Below are 23528 nucleotides of genomic sequence, written 5' to 3' on the forward strand. Positions count from 1 at the left end.
TTTTTCTTACTGATTGTAACATAAATCTAATATGAATTATTCCAGAAATCAATTTTTTTATGGTGTTATTATTGATATTTTTATATCCTATTTAATTGAAATTAAATTAGAAGCTTTATAAATTTGCTCTGTCATTGTTGTGGAATACATATACAAATTCATTTTTGAAATTCATAATTAACTTTTGGTTGATATGAAAACTTTTTTAATATTTTCCCCGAAAGTGATAATTTATAAGTGCTGAAAGAAAATTCAGGTAGTTACTTTTCGTATTCATTATTATGTTTGTATACATTTTCTGAACTAATTCTGAATTTTAAAAGTAATATGTTATCTTTTACTTTTAAAATTTAGAATCAGTTCTGAAAATGTATGCAATTATAATAATGAATACGAAATATTCCGTTTTATATTCCGTATTAATATTCCGTCAGAAAAAAAGAAAATGAAAAAAAAAAATCAATTCAAATCGTTGGAGCAGTTTTCTTTATAGCAGCGCAATGCAAAGGATGGTACTCGAAAAGGCGTATATATACGCCGGTGGCAGGGAAAATGAAACAAATTTAATTTTTTATTAAACAAAATGATCTTTTCCCTGAGATTTGCTATCATTTATATTTTTTTTACAGATTCAAGTATCAATATTAGTCTAAATCCCTAAAATTTTCAAATTTTATTGATAATTTAATTTCATATTTTATTGGAATTAAGTTCAAAATTGTATACATTTGCTACTTCACTGTTGTGCCGTACTTCCAGAAATCCGTTCTTGAAATTCATAGTTAACTTTTGATTGATACAAAAACTCATTCAATATTTTCCCCGAACGTGATAAGAACTGAAAGAAAATTCTTCCTTTAGAATTTCGTTTTTTTCTTGTTCATTATAATAAGTGTATACATTTTCTTAACTAATTTAAAAAGTAGAAGTAATATGTTACAATTTAAGATTATTAAACGGTGTATATATATTTATCATGAAATAATGCATTATAATGCCTTTTTTATTAAATAAAGAACAATTTTATTTTTCATCCTCTAATTTTGAATAATAATAAGAAGCGAAAACATAATAAAAGCAGAGAATAATATTCAGAAGTGATGATGAATGAATATTGCCAGTTACTTCTTATTTTTATAAAGGGACAAATTAATAAAAATCTGCAGGTAAACTTTTATTAACTGCATTTTCAAAACAGGATGTATAATGAAGTATTCTGCTTACATTATGTAAAAATGTATTTATTAGCTATGTTTATGTGCAGTATATACAAAGGCCAAAACAAAACAAGCTTTAGATAACTATAAAGAAAAATTTGAACGGACGTTTTCTAGGAGGAAATATAATTAATAAAAAACATGCACATGAATGAAAAGGGAGGCAAGAGATAAATCCCACATAATTTTCTTATATACGAAAAAAAGTATTTTTATTTTACTTAGCATTACAGACGTTGAAAATCAGTTGTAATGTTAGAATGATATACAAGAATAATGAAATTGTAAAAAAGAGTTCTCAGAAAACGTAGGTCATTATTTCATATAGTATTCTTTTTAAGTATTATTTTGATGTTTATTTTAAACTCTTTGGTAAAAATCATTTACGCATAAATTAATTAGATTCATGCATGTATGCGCATAGCATTTCGTTTAATAGTATTGAATAAAATATTAACATTTTTTCAAATTGCAAATAAAATTTTTATGGCAAAAAATTTATCTAAATAACAATACATAAGATACATAATAATACTTTGCAATTCTAAAACAAGATGTAGAATGGTTATTAAATTTCAATTATAAAACAATATTAAACAAAATAAAAAGAATGTATTAGCTATAAGCAGTATTTACAGCAGAAAAGCATGCTTAGAAGTTAAGAAAAAATTTTAATAGCTACGATGATTTTTGATTGTTGAAAATATAGTGGGTGACAAGGAAATTACGGTATACTCGGCGAAAATTTATTATTAATTAAATTATTTAGATGCAAAGAATGAAAGTATCATTTATAATAAAGATAACAAACTCACTTTATTAAGAATGATATGACGGGGTGAACAAACAAAGCTCAATAATTCAATTTAAAGTAAATATAATTTTCAATTTAAAGTATTGCCTACTACAGAGTTAACTGAATAATTTTAGCAATGTTTATGTGCAGTAGATACAAAGGGAAAAGCAAGCATAGTAGATAAAGGTAGAGAAAAATTTGAGCAGTTACGATGATGTTTTGTTGGAGGAAATCTAATGAATAAGAATCGTGCAAATGAAACCAATCGGAAACAAAAGAAAAATCCTGCTAATTTTTTATATGTGAAAAAAAAAATTTTAAAGTGCGGTCATGCTGTCAGACATGCTTATGCTTGTGAATTTACAAGCAAAAAATGTACCGAGTTAAGCATTAGAAGCATTAAAAAAATTGTAAGAAATGAAATATAAAATTTCAAAATAATTATTTCCAAAAAAACGAGCTAACTATATAGAGTAAGGCAAATATCCATGAAGTTCTATTACCAGTAAATGGAACCCTATTTTAAATTATATCAACTGATCTCTCTCTCTAAATATATATATATGCATGATATTTGGTTAAATAGGAATTGAGAAAAATTTACCATTACTTAAAATTTAAAGTAATAATTATCGTGGCGTAAATTTGTCTCAATAACAATAGATAATATACAAATAATTTTCATTTCGATTTAAAAGATGTGCACTTATTTAGCTAACATTAAATTAGAAAAATATATTTATTAGCTATATGTGCAGTATATACAAAGGGAAAAACAAGCATAGATAAAGGTAGAGAAGAATTTGGGCAACTGCGATTATGTTTTGAATATAGATAAGTTTGCGATGATAATGAATAAAAATCGTGCAAATAAAAGTAATCGGAAACAGAAAATAAATCCTGCTAATTTTTTATCTGTGAAAAAAAATTTTTATTTCGTGGTCATGCTATTAGACAGGCTTAAGCTTATAAATTTACAAGCAAAAAATTTACTGAGCATTGGAAACTTGAGAAAAGTTGCACGGAATGAAAAATAAAGCTACAATATAATTTTTCAAAAGCGAACTATTTTGATATTTTGAACTGTTTGACAAAAATCTTCGAATATATATATATATATATATATATATATATATATATATATATTGTTGAATATGAATGAACAAAATTATTATAAGATTCAAAATTTGAAGTAACAATAACTGTGACATAAATTTATCTAAATAACAATACATAAGATAGCCAATTATAATTTGCATTTTTTTAAAACAAACTGCTCATTTATTCAGTTTGCAGTATATTAAATATATGTATTTATATATATATATTTATATATATATATATATTTATATATAATATTATATATATATATATATATATATATATATATATATATATATATATATATATATATATATATATATATATATATATATATATATATATATATATATATATATATATATATATATATATATTTCATGTCTAATAAACATGCAACTGAACACAAGGAAAAACAAAATATAAATCTTGTTAACTATTGCATGAAAAAAAAAAGTTTTACTTCGGGGTCACACCAGACAGACTCATTAGCTATAAACAAAAATGTATTTTAGCTAATTATAAGCAATTATGAAACTACTTCTTAACAATTATTCTAATACAATTATACTACAATAGTTTCCTTTTTTTAGAAAGATTTTTTTCATTTTGCGCTTTTATAATATATTCAGGCTCCCTAATTTTCATTGACCGCGTATGTCGAGGATCAACAAGTTCTGGCAAAATGCAATCAAAATAAAATTGTTGAAGTTTTAATTTCATTTCTTTATTCCAGAACCTGTCATCCTTGAAAATCTTTTCTATCTTTACTCCTTTAGGGGTCCACATTATGTATAAACAATATTTGCGTTTTGTTATATGTAATTGCCCCTGAACTTGAAAATAATGCTTATGCCTTAAGTTAATTTCCTCTTTATTTGTTTTTTTATCAATTTTCCAGAAAGTAAATTTTTTTTTTGCTATAGCTTCTTCAGGGGTCATATCTTTGCACGAACTGGGGCACTTGACCTCAAGTATGCCATCGTTATCAATAAGTCCATCTGGTGTAGCCCCTAAATAAAAATCTTCTTCATCTACGAAGAGACCACAGGGTTGAACACGAATGTCCAAATGTTTCTCGATGTGTTCAATTGCATGTTTTTCGTTGAAGCGGCCATACTGCATACTTTTAGTATCCACATTTGAATATAGTAGCGATTTCACTAAATTTCCACACCCTGTGTGAGGCAGCCTGCAACAAACGGTACCGAAGTTGGAAGCAGTGATTCGTTTTCTTCTCTCTTCGACCCATAGAGATGAATCGCGTTGAAGAGTGGTATCCAACTGCAGCCTCTTCCTGGATACTTCATCTAAAGTTAAGGATTTTAACACATAATCTTTCTTTTCTTCATATATTTGAGAGTTCATATCTGGTTTTTCTGCTTTTTCCCCCATTGTTGAAACTTTGCTGAAGTAAAAAGTTACTAGATATGGAATCCTTGTCAATTTTAATTGAAGTGAGATATTTCTAGCAGATGAAATAGCTTTGGAAAATGAATAATAATGCATTCTATTAAAAGTAAGATTCTTTATGGAGAAATTTTCTGACGTACTAGTTTTAAAAGAAACAAGGTTTTGGCGGAGTGGGGTATGCCACTTTGCAATAAATTAATAAATATTGCATCAGAAAACTCAGCAGTAGTTTCATTAAGTTTTTCCCTAAAGTTCCCCTTTTTGCTGTGGATAAGAAAAATATAATTGATTTTTTTTTATCACACATAAAACGAAAAAAAATAGGGTGCTTCACTCCTGAAGACATTTGTATATGGAGAATAAAAAAGTTTTATTCTATTTTATTTTCATACTTTCGGTTTATGATATTATGATATTAAATATTATGATATTAAATATTATGATATTAAATATTATGATATTAAATATTATGATATTAAATATTATGATATTAAATATTATGATATTAAATATTATTATGATATTATAATAGTGGTATTATGATATTAAATATTTAACTTAAAAAATTTTAAATATATATTTAATTTAAAATATATCAGATATATATTTCATTTAAAAGTATTAAATGTAGATTTAGTTAAAAAATTTAAATAAAGTACGATTTCAATTAAATTTTTGTTTCAAAAAATTTTGTTCAAATTTTGTTGGCTTCAAAGCGTAAATTAATTTATTTAAAGTGCTTGTAACAATTTAGAATCACATTTTGTATAAGTAATTATCAGGTTAAAAAAATAATAAATAAGTAAAGAAATATATGTTTACTTATGCAATTAATGTTATCGAAAATTAATGAAACAGAGATACTTACGACACCAGAAAGGGAAGTGAAATTTGTCCGATATGAACGTTTCGCCCAACTTCCATCTACGACTACTGTCAAGAGTGGTATACCGTCCTGATCTACCTCTTTTCTTGCTACAGCTAAAGCCATTTCTTCAGCTGCTGCTAATTCCATCTCTTTCAAAGCTGTTTTTTCCCAAGCATCGCAGATTTTCTCATGTTCTTTACTATAAAGATTGTAACTCATTGCTTTAATATTCATTATAGCAAAAAACTCTTCCAAGTTGTTGAAACCGCATCCAATTGTCATAATACCAGACACAGCATCAGTGTTCACGTTTTTGGAAGGACAATCTGTGTCTTCTGACCAAACGGTTTTCATTAGATTACACATGCGACATTTGAATTTGAATCCAGAAAGTAAGCCTTTCCTTTCTTCAGATATTATTTCCATTGAAGAGAAATTGCACCCAAAATTGCTATGATTGTCTAAACTCCGTACTTGCTTCAGGAAAAAGACAATATCAATTATTCTTCTCCCTTCAAGTTCTTCTGTGCGCAAGAGTTGAGCTGGTTCGATATCATACCCTTCTTCTTGTTCTTCTCTGTGTTGCTGTACATCCTGATATTGCTCATGATGTCTTTGCTGCTGTTGCTCTCGTTGTCCTTGCTGTTGTACTTGCTGCTGTTGCTCTCGGTGTCCTTGCTGCTGTTGCTCTCGGTGTCCTTGCTGCTGTTGCTCTAGATGATGTTGTTCTTGATGTTCTAGTTGCTGTGGTTCTAACTGCTGCTGTTCAGCTAATTCTGCCAGTTCTCTCGCTTTTCTAAAAGGAAAATATAATTAACATATAATTATATCAAATTTTTTAATATCAATATATATTTCATTTTTTTTTTGAATCAGACATTTTTTTCTCATTTATTTCCTGCTGAAAATTTTATTTTTGGTCACTGCGTGATGTATGCTTAAATATATTTAAACTATTTGCCCTTTTAGTGAACGGAAATATTAACTTACTGTCATGAACTAATCCAATTTGTTATAACTAGAGCCCGGATTTTGATGACCTAAAAAATCCCAATAAATGCCCTTAAAAAGTGAAAAAAATGCCCTTAAAAAGTGCGAAAAATGCCCTTAAAAATGCGAAAATTGCTCTAAAAATGCCTTTTGACATGACTTAAATAAAGTAAAAATATTGAACTAAAACAATGTTTTACTCTTTAAAATTATTATGAGTCATTTCAAAAAATATAAAGCAATGCAATACTTGTTTTACGTTCATTAAAGTATGAAAAATATGTTTTATATCCTAAAATAACAAAGAAAAAAAGGAAAATATACTGACTCCAAAACATTTTCATTTTGTCATAATATTATCTCATAAATCTCATAATATTACTAAATATCAGAATTACATTGGATTATTAAATTTTTTTTGATATTTTGAAATGTAAACGAGCGTCTCTTGTCTAAAAGTAAATTCTTATACCTGAGAAGCTTATTTCAACGTCTACTGATGTTATTGGTGCGTACTTGAAAAAGACGGTCTCACTTACTGACAATTCTTCTTTAATTTGAAAAGATGTTGCTTCACCTGTTAATATTCTAGAGATTTTCCTCACTGTTTAGAAGCCAGTGAAATAATAAAAAATGATAAAAAAATAATAAAAATTGGAAAAAATTTAAAAAATGTTTAAAAATGCAAAATAAGCCAAAAAATTTAATGAAAAATGCCCTATAAATCTAAAAAAATGCCCTAAAGGACAAAAAATGTCCAAAAATGCAAAAAATGCAAAAAAATGCAAATGTCATCAAAATCCGGGCCTTAGTTATAACAATATATCTGTAATATAAAATGTCATTTTAAAAAATTATTAGTAATGAAAATATTTATATGTTCAGTATTAGGCTTTAGCCGAATCATAAAGGGAATGTTTGCACGAACTCAAGAACAGAATGGCTTTTAGTAGTATTAATGTGAATGAATTCTACTAAAATTTGTGAATGAATACTACAGTAATTTCAACTTTCGTAGAACAAAAAACTATTTCATGTCATGAAATAACTGTTGATTATTAGTTAATAAGATGTAAATAAATCACAAATTAAAAGAATATTGTTTTTTTTACTTTTTTATTTTTTATTATTATTATTATTTTTTTTTTTTTGTATCTGGTAGATTTTGCGGAGTTCGATTAATGATGAAGATGTAAATACAGATCATACTTATTCGTTAACTCTAAATTTGTTGTGCCAATATTTTTTTCTATTCAATTTCAAATTAAATAAAAAAAATTACACGTAATTTGTTTTACCAGCAATCATTGGGTATATATATATAAAGCCCAGATTTTGATGCTCGGAGTTTGAAAAATCTCAACTAATGACCTTAAAAAGTACACAAAATGCTCTAAAAATGTAAAAATTGCGCTAAAAAGGCTTCTGACATGACTTAAATAAAGTAGAAATATTGAACTAAAAGAATGTTTTTCTCCTTAAAATCATTATGAGTCATTTAAAAAAGTATAAAGCAATGCAATATTTTTTCTACGATAATTAAAGTTTGAAAAATATGCTTTATATCCTAAAATAATAGAAAAAAAGGAAAATATATTGTCTCCAAAGCATTTTCATTTTGTATAGAAACTTCAATGTAAATACCGCAAAAAATAATGAAAAGTGGCAAAAATTAACAAAAAACTTTAAAAATGCTTTAAAATGCAAAATACGCCCCAAAATTTAAAAAAAAAAATTTCCTATAAATCTAAAAAAATGCCCTATAAATCTAAAAAAATGATCTAAAGGACAAATATTGTCCGAAAACCCTTCACAGTAGCATGTTATTAGAATTCACGCAGAACTTTCTTCAATAAACTTTCTCATAAAATTATATAGTAGTCATAATTTCAATCAACACAGAAATAAACCTGAGTAAAATGACTTAATTAAAAAAAAAAATGAATCAAATGCTTATATTCCTATTATATAACGTTAGCACTACGCTTTTGTTACATTCTATGGAATCCTTGAGTTGACACAATTTATAGAAGAGCAGGAAATAGAATAAGTTATAACTACAACCCACTCTTGTGTCAACTGGCTTTAGTCTTCCCTACTAATATTTACAAGTTACAACATAAAAATAGTAACACCTTCGTTCGCCCAAATTTTATTCATTTTATTTAATTTCATCATAATAAAAAAAAACAAAATCTTAGGAAATCTTACCGATTCAGAAAAGAAATTTTTAACAGAGTGTAACTTTATAAGATTAAAGCTTTACAAGTTTTAAAACAAAAATATTTTTTTAATTCAGCATTTGATTGAGTGTCGCAAATAAATATTTATTAATTAAGCTAATAAATAAATGAAATACAAGTTAAAATAATTCAATACAGATTCATTTATGAAATTATTGTAAACTGAAATATCCTCTTTGCCACACTTTCAAGCTTCTAAACATCACTTCCAGCTTCGGCGTACAACTAGTAGAAGTTAAATGCTTCATAACCAAGTATTTAAGCTATTAATTTATTTTAGTATGAAGTCTTTACTTATGATAACTTTATTATACACAAATTTCAAATCGGAATGCGAGGAAATAAGAAAATAATAATATTGTAAACGTGAATAAATAATATTTTCAAGAAAATCTAAACAGAATATTTTCTATCGGTCTGATAGAAAATGGTAGTGTTAAAATTTAAACATGTTTTTTTTTTAATCCAAAGGCAAGAAAATAATACTATTGCGATAGAAAAGGTCCATTAAAATAAACGCGTCAAAATTAATTTTTCATTTAAAGAAAAATGGAAGAAAAAAATTCAACTTTTCAATTTAAAACAGTTTTTTATATTTACCAAAAAAAGTAATTTTGTAAACCAATTGAAAATTAACAAAAAAATTATATTTGAACAGCTTTCTCAATATTTTTATTTAGTTGTTTATTTTGTAATTATACAACTATACAAAATAAATAAAGGTTATAATTAAAAAAAAAAAAGAATTTCAAAAATATAAGCATTTTTTAACATTTTTTATTATAATTTTTGGTAATATTTAAAAATTTTGAAATTAAAATATCCAAAAATGATTGAATTGGAATTACATAACATCGATGAAAAAAAAAAAAACTACTTTTATCGCACATAGAGAATTGAGCAACAAAAGAAATGGATTTTCAAAAACATACATACATTCTAAGAAGAAATGGATTTTTGAAAAACAAAAATGAAAATAGCCTTACCTTTCTCTCCAGGCTTTCAAATTTTGACCTTTATTTTTCTTTCTACGTGCAGACAAATGTAAATCACGTTCTCTTTTTCTAAATCGAGGCATCCTGGCTAAATCTTCTTACATCAAAGAAATTTAAAAATTTTTTTATGAAATCATGGTATAAAAGTAAGTAAAGGTTGCTCTGTTACTAATACGACGCATCGCAACGAATGGTAACGAATGTTTGAAAACTCGACAGTTTTGCACGTTCTTATATACAGAAAAGGAGATGAGTGGTATGTTAATCACTTTTAGTTACATGATCATGCTAAAATAAATTAAATAATTGAGCCTTTAGAAGTGCTGAAGATTTCTATTCATAGGTGTTCCTAAATAACGAGGCTTCACAAAAGCTTCGAAAAACGATCACCCTTCCAGTAATGTACCATTGAACCGTGATCTCCCCTTTTCGCTTCTTTGAAAACTAAAGTATTGTGTAAGGAACTAACTCGACACCTGTGAGTTTAGCCACGCTAATTATTTTGCAAAAGATAGTTTAGTATACATAAATTTACCTGTCTCTTGATGGAAAAGGTGTGCCCAGGCCAACAAAAAGGATAAGTACTCTTGAGCACTTTAGTCTCTTACTGATTATACCGCAAAGGACGTGTAATCGAAATATATATATGTCAAAGAGGCAGTAGAAAATATAAATTTAGGATAACATAACAACGTCATAATAACGTGCAGAAAAATCAACTTACTTAAATACTTGATGATACTAATAACTTGATGATGATAATGATAATAATAAATAAACTGAAAAAAAGAAATGTGGAGAGGAAGCTTAGTTGTGCGCCATTGTGAAGAAAGTCAAAGCCCACCAGGGACTGTAGAGTTAGAAAATAAGAATATCTAACTATGTATAAAAATCAAATGATGCAGCGGCTATTTTGTAATGCTAATTTCCAATCTTTTTCTTCGTTTTCATTAGCATAAATAACACTTATACAAATATTCGAAAAGATTTTATATCCCAAATTTATAGGTATCTTCAAATTATTTTAAAGATATTGCTATTCATTTTTCTTACTTAACAATGCTATATTATGACGTTTATTATTTTGAAAGTTTTCTAAATTTAAGTTTTACAACGAGTCGTTTCTCTCTAATAACGTAATTTCATGATTTTCTCTCATTACGCTACATTTTAAAAAATAAACTTACTTTAGTCAGTGTCTAAGTTTATTAACCGTCTTACAACTATAAATTTTTAGTGTGGTTTACATTAATATACCATTATAATCACATAATATATCAGCCTGTAAGCAAAAATATGGAATTACGGTTTTTGACACAAATATATTGTAACAATGTACCTTTAATTTTCCAATGTTATTTTAAGAACTGATTAATAAGCAAAATTAGCTATGTTAAAAAATAAATATTTATCTTATCATAATGAAATGTTTGAACATTTTTGGTACCACAGAGTTTTTTACCTGCACAAACAATCCGCTTTGTGGTTCAACAGTCTTCCACCTGCATGACCTCACCACTACACTGTTCCACATATTTTTCCACATTTATAATTATTATTAGTCAGTGATCACAACTACGAGTTACCACATAGTATTCCACCTGTATTCCATTTTTAAATTATTTTTTTTAATATTATGTGCTGATTTCATAAAAAAAAAAACAAAATATATTATTATTGGTACAAGTTAAGCAGATTAATGTTGGTACTAATTAAACAGATAACTGTCTTAAATTTACGACATTCGAAACGGTAAGTTCATCGATTTTTTCGAACTACAATAGATAGTCTCTGCTTAAATTAATAAAATTTACTATAATTTTTGAATACTTCTATAAATAAAAAAAATTAAAGATATCCTTGGCGATAGAGGTAAGAGTCATCCACAGAATTGAGTAAATAATAATAATAGTAATAATAATAAAAAAAAAACATATTTTCGGAGGGAGTTTAGTTTTTTTTTTAAAAAAAAGAAAATTAAGTTTATCGAAAATAATTTTATTTATTTAATAATAAGAAAGAAATTAGAAAAGGGTAAAAGAATTATGAATTTTGGTCACCTCAAAATATTTCAATACTTGACGAATCCTATGACAATAAATGTAAAAAATAAAATAACTGTAAAAATTAAAAAAAAAAACTAAAATTTTTATATTATTTTGCATGAAAATAATAGAAATCTTATTTGTATTAGGACAATTTTAATAAATTAATTAAGTGTTAATAAGCCAATTATTGATTGGCAAAAAATTAGCTTTTCAAAAAACATTTCTATTTTAAAACGATAAAAATGTTTAATAATGATCAAGATCTATTTAAATTCTTAGAATTAAATAAGGACATGAGTTCCCATAAGCTTAATTTTTTTATAAAAATATTTTTTCACGCCTCTTCTATTTAGCAAATAAAATTTGTGTTAATTTTGGCATTAAATTTGAAAATGCAACTGTCGAATTGAAGTAGATTCCATGTAATACGCAAACAGCAATATTTGAGATTTCTTGAAATAGAAAATTTACATAATTAAAAAGAAAATATGAATTTTTATTGATTGAATATCCAGAGTTGTTGTGCACCCTTTTGATCCCCTTGCGGGTATTTATGAATTTATAGCGCCTTTGTCATTAAATAAATTAACAAAATGAAACTACGTGAATGAATTTTTAAAAAAAGAAAAGAAAGAACGAAAAGAATCTTTGCGTAATGAGTGGTCAGTTTTCACTTTCTACTTTAGTAGAAAGTGATTGGTTTCCCCAGAAGATTTTCCTTCTAACTGGTCAATTAGCACTTACACCACTTCCCTACTCACAAGATTAGGCGGGGTCAAAGCGTTTGGGCGGGTCTCAAAAAAATTAAATGAAATAATGTGTTTTTTATCAATATCTATAATACTTATACGAATGAATTTTTTTTCAAATGCTTTGTAAAAATAGTTGCTTGATGGGCGCGTTGTCAAATATTTCAAAAATCTTGTAGTTTTCCCGCAAAAAGTAATTTAAAATTTCTCATTAAAAAAAAATGAATTTTCTTTAGCACTTATTATTTATTATCGCAAGAAATAATAAAAGACCCCGAAGCATATTTTTATTTTCTTGTATAAAAAATTAATTGTTATGATATATCCCTAATAGTTTTAATAGAAAAGGTAGCGAAAATTCCCCCATAGACTTAACATTACGGAGAGTTTTCAAGATGGCGCAGGTTGAGGCCTCTTAAGTCTTAAAAGGAATAAGCCAATGTCTAGACTAAATATTACCTGATCAAAAGAAATTTTCGAATAATCCTCACTAAATAAAATAAAAAAATGTAATCGAACATTTTTCCAATCACTTGCAAAATGTAAAGATTAAAAGAAATTCATTTTCCTACTTTTAAAATTATAAAATTTCACATTATTTATTAATTACCACAAAAAAATTTATTATATTTCGATTTAGTTTAAGAAGTTTGCTTCCTTCTTTTTATATAAAATAAGAAATTTTATAGTATAAGATTTTGGATTAATGAATAAAAATACTTTTGATTATGCTTAGTCTCGATTCTAAATCGTCTCGCTGATTGACCCAAGATATGGAGCTTAATGACTTTAATTTTTTTTCTTGGTGTTAATAACTCAAATGGGAAAGTCAATTAATCTTTATTTAGAATTTGTAGACCTTAGAAATGTCTGAGAAATTATGATCTATTTTTCTAACATTTCCCTAGCCACTCCGTCTAAAAAAGTGACGAGACGAACGGATGTCAAATGCGTCTAACATTCCATTTTTATCACTTTGCGCAATTTGTAGTTAAATATATTCTCTTTTACTCTAAACATCCCCTAATATTAGCCTACGATTGTTATTCATAATATCTCAAAACTCTTTGAAAATAATAAAATTAAAATAATAGTGTAATTTCCAAACCGTTATTGAACTTATATAGATATTGGGTGCTCATTTGTAAGACTTAACCCCTAACATTTGAAAAGCAGCAGCTAGTCTAAATCAGTGGTTTCCAACAGGAGGCCCGGGACCGCATCCGCCCCCTCGAAGCCTTTTTTTGTGGCCCGCGAACTAAAATATATTAGTTGTCATTTTTTTGCGGGCAATTTTCGTAAAAAATCTATATGGGTTTAAAATACTTTTCTCGTTAATAAAAACCTAATTTCTTCGTTTCTGTGAAATTTATCGAACCAACTGTGCAAAAAAAAATTTTTTTCTCAGGTTTTACATTCAAGAAAATATTTTTTCAAATACATAAATAATCTTGTATAAGTGTATGTTGTTCTTTTCTATTTAATTTTTTTGTTTTTTCTGAATATAATTTAGCATGTGTCTATCAGAAATTTTCTCAAAGAAATTCTCCGATTTAACTTTCTGAAACCACTCATTTTGGAAGAAAATATTTACACACACATTTGTACATTTTAAGTTCAAAATGTAAATATCTATTCTCTGCTAGTTGCAGCAGACAAACCTCAATTTTGTCATTGGACATTTTGTGTGCTACTATGTAAGTTTTAATACCTACCTTTTTAAAGTTTTATGTCTTAACCTATGTCTCAAGGTCTTAACAATTAGATATCTGTTGCACATTAATTGTTTAATACATGGATGCACATTAATTGTTTAATACATGGGTGTACATTAAAGTTATTGTAGCCCGAATTTTTTAATATGCAATTAAATATTTTAAAAAATCTACTTCTTATTTTAATTTGTAATTCAATACTTTTGTTTTGTACAACTTGGTAAAAATCTGACAGTAATATTTAATGTTCTTTCAAACATAAAAGAGTCCTATATAAAATTTTGATAAAGTTGCGGCCTGCCATTTGATTTCTGTTTTAAATTGTGGCCCCCGGCCTCATGTAAGTTGGAAACCCCTGTTCTAAATAAATGTATCTAAATAGAATAAAATGACTATGGTCTACTTTAACATGGTTAGTTTATTCAGTACAAACAGAATTTCATGTGTTCAACTCTTAAAATTGTTCCATACTTTAAATTTTGTCAAAAAAATTCTGTTATGTCGAGAAAAAAATATAGTTCATAGAGAGATCCGGTTCGTTTAGTATAGAATTCTTCTATTTCTAACGTTATCTATAAGATATTAATACTTAAAAATTATCAAACCTATTTGTTAATTTCTATAACTTTATAAGTGCTAACACAATAAAGATTAAGTGCAAACTATAACATAGCATTTCGTAAAATAATTTTTCATTTTGATTTAAAATATTATATGTTTCGTATGTTGACTTCTTCACCTGTAGCCGATTTTTTAAAAACATACAAATATGAAAAAACAGTCGACAAGTTTCAGAAATAGGCACCCATTCTCAAAACTTGCCAGACGTGAATGTAAAGAAACAAAAATGATTTGAAATAAAGAAAAAACGTGAAGTTGCGAACGGAAATTGGAAAAATAAAAGTGGGAAACAAAACTTAAAAAAAAAACATGGAAGTCGGGGGACAAAAAAGATGAAAAATAGAAAAAAAAATCTCAGTGGACGAGAGGCTTGAAAATGGGCATCTAAAGAAGCGCTTGAAACATGTCGATCATTTTTTTTAATTCATATTTCTCTATTTTTGAAGCGAATGAAGTTTCAAACAGGTATACAGGTAAGTTTCTTGGGATTATTCAGCATTTAATATTGTTTTATACTATAACATAACATTTCGTAAAATAATTTTTCATTTTGAGTTAAAATATTATATGTTTCGTTTGTTGACTTTTTCACCTGTAGCTGATTTTTTAAAAACATACAAATATGAAAAAACAATCGACATGTTTCAAAAATAGGCACCCATTCTCAAAACTTGCCAGACGTGAATGTAAAGAAACAAAAATGATTTGAAATAAAGAAAAAACGTGAAGTTGCGAACGGAAATTGGAAAAATAAAAGTGGGAAACAAAACTTAAAAAAAAACATGGAAGTCGGGAGACAAAAAAGATGAAAAATAGAACAAAAAAAATCTCAGTGGACGAGAGGCTTGAAAATGGGCATGTAAAGAAGCGCTTGAAACATGTCGATCATTTTTTTTTATTCATATTTCTCTATTTTTGAAGCGAATGAAGTTTCAAACAGGTATACAGGTAAGTTTATTGGGATTATTCAGCATTTAATATTGTTTTATACTATAACATAACATTTCGTAAAATAATTTTTCATTTTGATTTAAAATATTATAGTATGTTTTGTTTGTTGACTTTTTCACCTGTAGCTGAGTTTTTAAAAACATACAAATATGAAAAAACAGTCGACAAGTTTCAAAAATAGGCACCCATTCTCAAAACTTGCCAGACGTGAATGTAAAGAAACAAAAATGATTTGAAATAAAAAAAAACGTGAAGTTGCAAACGGAAATTGGAAAAATAAAAGTGGGAAACAAAACTTTAAAAAAAAACATGGAAGTCGGGAGACAAAGAAGATGAAAAATAGAACAAAAAAAATTCTCAGTGGACGAGAGGCTTGAAAATGGGCATCTAAAGAATCGCTTGAAACATGTCGATCATTTTTATTTATTCATATTTCTCTATTTTTGAAGCGAATGAAGTTTCAAACAGGTATACAGGTAAGTTTATTGGGATTATTTAGCATTTAATACTGTTTTATACTATAACATAACATTTCGTAAAATAATTTTTCATTTTGATTTAAAATATTATAGTATGTTTTGTTTGTTGACTTTTTCACCTGTAGCTGATTTTTTAAAAATATACAAATATGAAAAAACAGTCGACAAGTTTCAAAAATAGGCACCCATTCTCAAAACTTGCCATACGTGAATGTAAAGAAACAAAAATGATTTGATATAAAAAAAAACGTGAAGTTGCGAACGGAAATTGGAAAAATAAAAGTGGGAAGCAAAACTTTTAAAAAAAAAACATGTAAGTCGGGAGACAAAGAAGATGAAAAATAGAACAAAAAAAATCTCAGTGGACGAGAGGCTTGAAAATGGGCATCTAAAGAATCGCTTGAAACATGTCGATCATTTTTTTTTTATTCATATTTCTCTATTTTTGAAGCGAATGAAGTTTCAAACAGGTATACAGGTAAGTTTATTGGGATTATTTAGCATTTAATACTGTTTTATTTAGTTAAAACGTGAAAATGAAGAATAAAGCTTTTCTTTCAACAAACCAGCGAAGTTGGGAAAATGTCCCTACAGACCCCAGAGCCCCCGACCCATTATTGTAGGACAGTGTAAAATAACGGATTATTTAAAAAATTGTGGTCAAATTTATCTCATGTACTACAATATCACAGCTTTGAAGCAAAAACCACGATCTCCGTACTGCCTAAGTTCAATTAAAATAGCAATTCGAAATAATTTTTACACTTAAAACTACTATTTAAAGTAATTTCAATGTTATAAAATTTTTAAACGACTAAACATCTTCTGTAAAAATCTCTCAAGGTTTGACACTTATTTGTGAATGAAACTGAGGAGTTTCTTTTAAAATGTTGCTTACGAAAATATTTTTCAACCTTGAAATATTTCAAGGACGATTTGAAACGATTACTTAATCTCCAAGTGCTTAGAATATTATATTTTGTAGTCAAACTTCATAATTTATTTTAATTAATACTCCTGTGAATATTTGAGTAATTTAATAATATCATATTAAATCAAAGATTCGTATGATAAAACAACTCTCTGTGATTTTGATAACGCTCTTATTTTTAAAACAATTTAAAGTGACAACAATCTTGAAACAATTTTGATAAAAGAGTAAGTTTCAAGTTTAGTGAAGATCAGGAATATTTTACGTTTTCCCGCGAAATCTGAGCTTTTATATTTAAGTGCAACTGTATATGCTTAGTTATAAAACTGTTGTTGTTGTTTCTAATGCTACTTGTCAATGACAGCAAGCCTGTGAAACCAAGCGATTTCAAGGCAGAGCGTGCGTTTCTCGTTTTTCAATCGAGTCATCTATGACCAATAATACGACTTCAGCCATGCACACGTCCCAGCCCGTTTCAAAGGGCGGACCTATTCATACATCCACAGATCGTAATTTTGACCTAATACAGAAAACGATCAATCTCCAGTTCAGTACAGCAAGTGATATTGATTTGTTATAGGAACTTGGAGGACTTTCTGACGAAACAGATTTAACGTGCACCAGTCACCATTTACTACACGGGGGAGTTTTCGGCTGGTAGGGATCGAACTCACCCTAATTCTTTTCCTTTAGTAGAATTTTATTTAGGTTTCCTCCTACCTAATTATTAGAATTAATAGAGTAACAGGCCCCTATTCTTTAGCCACTCTTCAAAAAAATTGAGTTGACCAATCGCATTCAATTTTTCAGATATGTTTCTGGTGGGTGACGTCACTCTAACACAAATTATGACAAAAGGTTTTAATTGCATGGATAGTTTGATTAACTTCTGAGATTTCATCATTAAGATGGAATGAAGAATGCTGTTAACTTTGAAATAACTGGAAGCAAGGCTTACAAATAGCAAAAATAATTAGAATTAAAAAACAAATTCTTGGATTCATTAATATAGGAAGGATTTTCTGCAAGAAGCTGGAAGTAGAATTTCATTCTTGTTTCCTATTACCTAATAATTAGAAAAATAGGTCTCAATTCTTTTTGTTTTTCTTTAAAAAAAATTAAGCTATAAGTTGCACTAGGATGACATATTACTCGAAAATTTGTCACGGATTTTTACTGTGCTACGTCACTCTAATAGTGAAAAAAAAAATTATGACCTGCTTGGCTTGATAACTTTCTGAGAGTTCATTATTTATTGAGAAGATACGCACAAAGGCATTATCTTTAAAATAATTATAAACAGGATTTACTAGTAGTAAAATAAATTAGATTTAAAATAATTTGTGGGGTTTATTATTATAGGAAGGATTTTCTGTAACAAACTTAACTAATCTAAAAAAGTGCACAACAACAGCACAGTTTTTATACTACAAAACAAGAACAATTGTTCACAACACGTATGTGAAACTTCATAAATTTTTGTTTCTTCGATTATTTTTTTTCTCTTTTCTTTAACAATACAGTATGCTTTCAACCAAATTTGATTGTGCTCCGCACGTCAAGTGCGTAAACAATGTGTCAAACGTGATGCAGGAACATGACATTGATGACCTTGAACTCAGAACATGAAGCAATAAATCTGAAACCAATATTTTGATAGCTATTCTTTTAATTTTCGATAGTTTTTTTACTCTTATCAAAAATATAAATCGATAAGTTTTGGTTTTAAAAACCATAAAAATCAAAGCATTATTTATTTACTTAAAGTATGTGCTAAGCATTGTTAATCAAAGCCCTGCAATGCCGTAAATATTTAAGCTTGAAAATTTTCAAGCTTAAGTATTTCTCAGTATTTTTAACAAACTTTTTAAAATTTTAAAAATCATTGAAATGCTTACATCATAATATTTATATAAAGTGAAAAGATTTTTACAAATTTATCTTGTATTAAAAAATAATTACTTAAAAAACCTTTTGTTTCTTACTGTGTTGAAAATTTTGAACTTGAAAATTTTGAATTTTCAAATTCCTGAAATTTGAAATTTCCAATTCAATCGAATTTTAAAAAGAGGAATTTAAGAAATTTTAATTTCTGAAAACCAATAATTCGCTATACCTCTTTGTTTGTTTATCATTACAAATAATTTAATAAGTTGTAAACATAAACAGTTTTTAAATCTTTTTAACTTGCTTAATTTTAAGGTTTCTTACGTTACATTAATTTGGCATTGCCTCGTACTTTACAGAGAAGTGCTATTTTTCTATTTTAAAATTAAAATATTAAAATTTTCTTTAATGAAAGGAAATTAATGATACACGTATTGTCTGTCAGTATAAGATCATAGTCACTTTGTATGATTTTTATGGCATTATTGTTTTGTTGGAACACTGTAAAAAAGAGTTTCGTAAAGTTTACCGTTGACCAAATATGACCAAAGTTGATCGCAAAGATATACAAAATAACTCCTAAGCGAATGTAGCTGAATTTTAAAACCCCGTGTACTCATTATAGAGTATAGTGATATGGTCAAAACAGCATATAGGGGAGTGTCGGGTACCCCCGCCCACTGTCAATTTCATATGTATAGAATATTTTTTCAAGTCAATGGGCCATCGGACATTAATTGTTATATTAAAAAAATATTATTTTCAAAGTTTCAAGTATTTATGCAGCTGGTAACATGGTAAACAATAGTTTTGAAAATATGTTGAATACAGTAGTCATGAAATTAAGAAAAATCGGTTGAATTTTGTGATAAAAATAATAAATGAGGTTTATCTATTGTCTATGCATTGGTCATTTTCATTTACACCTGAAAAAAAAAACAGTCAAAAAACATAATTTTGGTAACTGGGCGGGGGGCTACCAGTCACATTTTGAAAAGAGCTGAAAAACATGTTTTTTTAAATTTCTATTTTTTTAAGTTAAACTATTCTTTTTTTTATTTATTCTTTTTGCATTATTTAATATTGATTATTACTCAATATTATACAGAAATATAAGCAACACTCCTTAAGTGGACGCGTCTACGCGACACTCCCCTACTCATTTTTGAACAAAATGCATAGTCTCAGAAGTGACACATCGCGTAATAATTTTGAGTAATTTGTTGTTTAAACGAGAGCCGGCATAGTCTCAAAAATCAGTATATATGCTATTTTGTGCATGTCGGTATTTTTTTATCTCAATATAATATCCAAAATCTCGTAATGGAATTAAAATTAAAGTTCACCAAGTTTTTTTATTATTTCTGTTTCTTGCAATGGTAAAATTTAAATGTTTTGGGGAATTTAAAATTTATCGTAGCCGTCGATAGTAAGCTCCCTCTACAGGATAGCTGGGATGTTGACCTTTTGACCCACTCCCTTTTGATGGAAACTATAAGTATCTTACAATATTTGAACGATACACACCCTGCTGTAATTCAAAACCTGAGTTATATTTTTCCAAGGGCTCGAAAAACCACCCGTCCGCCCGTCCTCGGCGGTCAAAAATTCCCGGCGGACAACGAATTTCTCGAATCCAACGTCCACGCGGACGGCCATTTTCCCGTTAATATTCGTGATACATTTTCAATTTTTGTTATCTTACAAGAGTCTAGTGCCTCACTTCTAAAATGACCCTCTAATCTAGAAATCCCGTTAATTCCTTGCAAAATACTGCTCATGGTGGAATTGATGTTTTCTTTGTCTGGGAGTACTGCAGCGTTTTTCAACCGGGGCTTTTCAGCAATGAACTTACAAAAAACACAATCTTAAACAAAAAGCGTTGAACGCAATTATGAACATCTCCTTAAATAGAAAACCCCTTTCAGATTTCTGTGCAGAAACCTCTGTAAATCATTGGCTTGATTGCGGAACTAGCAAACGTCATATTTGATTCCTTTAAAACACGCAGTACCCTCGGATAAATTGACATTCCAGATAACTTGACCTTTGTCATTTAAATTATTTCATAAAAGAAATACTAGGTTATTATTAGTAGCCTAGTATTTCTTTTATTACTGTATAATGTAATCCTAGTGTTTTTAATCCTAGTAACTACTAATTCATTGTGCAATTTATGTAAATGTTTGTAACAAATAAGAGAAATCTATATTTTTATTTATTTAGAAGTTACGGGTCAGTTTCAAAGGAGGACGGGTACATTGTTGGACAAGCCGTCCTCCGAGACGGGTAAAATTTCTGAGTTTTTTCGAGCCCTGATTTTTCCGACAAAGTTATGTTGTTATGCACAAATTTCCAAGTTGACACTTGTAGCCGCTCTAGATTTTCAAGTTATTATTATTGTCGTTGCCCTCTCCTTAATTTTATACTTGGTTTAATACACTTCTTGAATTGTTGATTAATTTGTCGTTCGTTAAATATCAATAAATTATAATAAATATTAATTCTCATATTAAAACTATTCGTAAACTGCCTAAATACCATACAGATCATGATTTCGTAGACCTGCAATCGAATACTAGTTATAGAAAAACGCAGAAGTAAAATTTTCTAGTTACTTCTGGAGGTTAGAATTTTCGATCATTTTTACGTCTTTTTTCACGTGATTTTTCAGATGCTGATATTTTTAATGCGATGTTATACGGCACGTGAATTCGGATTAGAGTGATCACTTGACTCTCACGATTATCGACGATTACATCGCTAATCCTCATCTTTTTTCGCAAATATTTTCTATAGTTATTTAACCTTTTTTCGGCGATCACCACATGAGTTTTCAAGCTTCAGTATTTTTAGTACAATACTATTGTGACACCTAAAGATTGAATTTAAGTAATCACTTTTTGATACCTATGATTCACGACTGATCTGTCGTTAATCCACGTCGTTATCTGATTGTTTTCTCGGCAAACATTTGAGTTATTTTTCGTTTTTAGGGCATTTTTACATAATCATCTAAATTACGAGATTTTGGGATGTTATTACGACACATGAATTTCAAATTTGAGTGATCATTTTTTGACGTACTCAATTCGTGACGAGTCGTAAATCCATCTCGTTTTTCGGGAATTATTTATCGATCTTTCGTAAAAACCTATATGTTTCAATACATAATAATCATCATTTAGTTTTCTACTAAGGAATATCTACCATTTTAAGAAATGCTTAGTACTAAGAAACAAAGAGCTATATTAAGGAAGCAATGAAATGCATATTTTTCTCCCAAATTTATACGCATTTTAAAAAACTTCACGTTTTAAGTTTTACAAGAGAAAACAACCTTAAAATTTTTTAAAGAATAATTGAAGCCTTTTTTGCAGCATTAATACACGTAGAAAAAAAATTGGTGAAATTACCGTTATGTATGATGAAGAGATTTCTTTCATAAAATAATTAATAATAAAAAAAATCTACGATATTTAAACCATTCATTTGGTAATTTTTCCATTCATATGGTAACGGTTAATAGAAAATTTTGGCTTACAAAATTATAGTTCTTATTACCACATATTTAGAAAAAAATACAAAATTGAGAAGTACATTTAAGCAAAGAAATGTTTTTGCCATGGTCTAAGGTATCATGATAAAATTACTAAATTTTATCTCATTTCATAAACCCATATTTTTTGTTAATTTTAACAAAATTACTACATAAACGCTTCGGAAATATTACCGAGCTCTTTTGGTGTTACCATTGAGAAAGAAACACGGAAAATTGTACCATATTCCGGTAGCTTTGACCATACTTTTTTTTTCTCAGTGTAATTTTTTAAAAAAAAATCATAAAAACAATTTTTACTTCAAGAGAATTTTTTTGTTCCCTTCCAGGACGGTAAAAGTTTTCAGAAAAGTGTTTTTTGTACAGCCCTGTAATATTTTAATAGGTAATTGCAAATTGCTCCTTTTGCACATCTCATATTGTGTGCAAAAACCAAATTTTTATTTATTATTTAAATATTTAGAAGAGCCTCTGTAAAAGCAACATGTTTTTACATCGATACATTTGCTCTTTTTTAAAGATTTTAATGCTAAAAAAATACCTAAAACTTATTTGTAGAACATTATATGTAGATTTTTTCATAATTCAAAATTTTTCACTAAATGTTGAAGTTTTGTGGTAGTTTTTTCGTTGCTTGGATTATTTGGAATAAGAGATTTAAATTTGTTTCCTTGTTTGTTTTTCATTTCTATCATTTTGCATTTCTATATTACATATTAATAAAAAATTCAGTATGTTTAAATTTTGTAACTTTTGTAATATTTCTTTAGAAAATTTTTTATTTCTGACTATTATTTTTTTAATAATCTAAATTTTCAAATAATATATTTATAAAAGTTGTATTTATAAAAAAAAACTCATTTTACTTGAAAAATATATTTGGTGAGTATAAGACCTGGTAAAACACTTTTACCATACAGTGTTTGAAACCTAATTAAAGTAATTCATTTATATTTATTGTGATA

At 27.6% G+C, this 23528-nt stretch overlaps 2 protein-coding genes across 2 annotated transcripts; both read right to left on the minus strand.

The window, feature by feature from the left end:
- Positions 1–407: 407 nt before the first annotated feature.
- On the minus strand, positions 408–12837 carry LOC147801352 (uncharacterized). Its single transcript, XM_087154419.1, has 3 exons — positions 9615–12837; positions 5396–6191; positions 408–838 (listed from the first exon to the last, which is right to left on the minus strand). Exons 1-3 carry the CDS (start codon positions 9704–9706, stop codon positions 737–739), a joined length of 990 nt encoding a protein of 329 aa, XP_087010545.1. The 5' UTR covers positions 9707–12837; the 3' UTR covers positions 408–736.
- On the minus strand, positions 3504–4933 carry LOC147801353 (uncharacterized). The gene has a single exon (XM_087154663.1). The coding sequence runs from the start codon at positions 4621–4623 to the stop codon at positions 3685–3687; it is 939 nt and encodes a 312-aa protein (XP_087010789.1). The 5' UTR covers positions 4624–4933; the 3' UTR covers positions 3504–3684.
- Positions 12838–23528: the final 10691 nt, after the last annotated feature.

This window comes from Parasteatoda tepidariorum, chromosome 11 (genome assembly GCF_982258835.1).
Source record: "Parasteatoda tepidariorum strain Cologne lab strain chromosome 11, Ptep-v5.0, whole genome shotgun sequence".
Taxonomy (NCBI): domain Eukaryota; kingdom Metazoa; phylum Arthropoda; class Arachnida; order Araneae; family Theridiidae; genus Parasteatoda; species Parasteatoda tepidariorum.

What these genes read in the sequence shown, in the direction of transcription:
- LOC147801353 (XM_087154663.1), bottom strand. Translation starts at nt 4,623, where the DNA reads ATGCATTATTATTCATTTTCCAAAGCTATTTCATCTGCTAGAAATATC.
- LOC147801352 (XM_087154419.1), bottom strand. Translation starts at nt 9,706, where the DNA reads ATGCCTCGATTTAGAAAAAGAGAACGTGATTTACATTTGTCTGCACGT. An exon ending in TTGAAAGCCTGGAGAGAAAG is followed by an intron (nt 6,192 to 9,614) that starts GTAAGGCTATTT and finishes TTTTCCTTTTAG; the next exon opens with AAAAGCGAGAGAACTGGCAG. An exon ending in TCACTTCCCTTTCTGGTGTC is followed by an intron (nt 839 to 5,395) that starts GTAAGTATCTCT and finishes ATTTTCTTTCAG; the next exon opens with TTCTTATCACGTTCGGGGAA.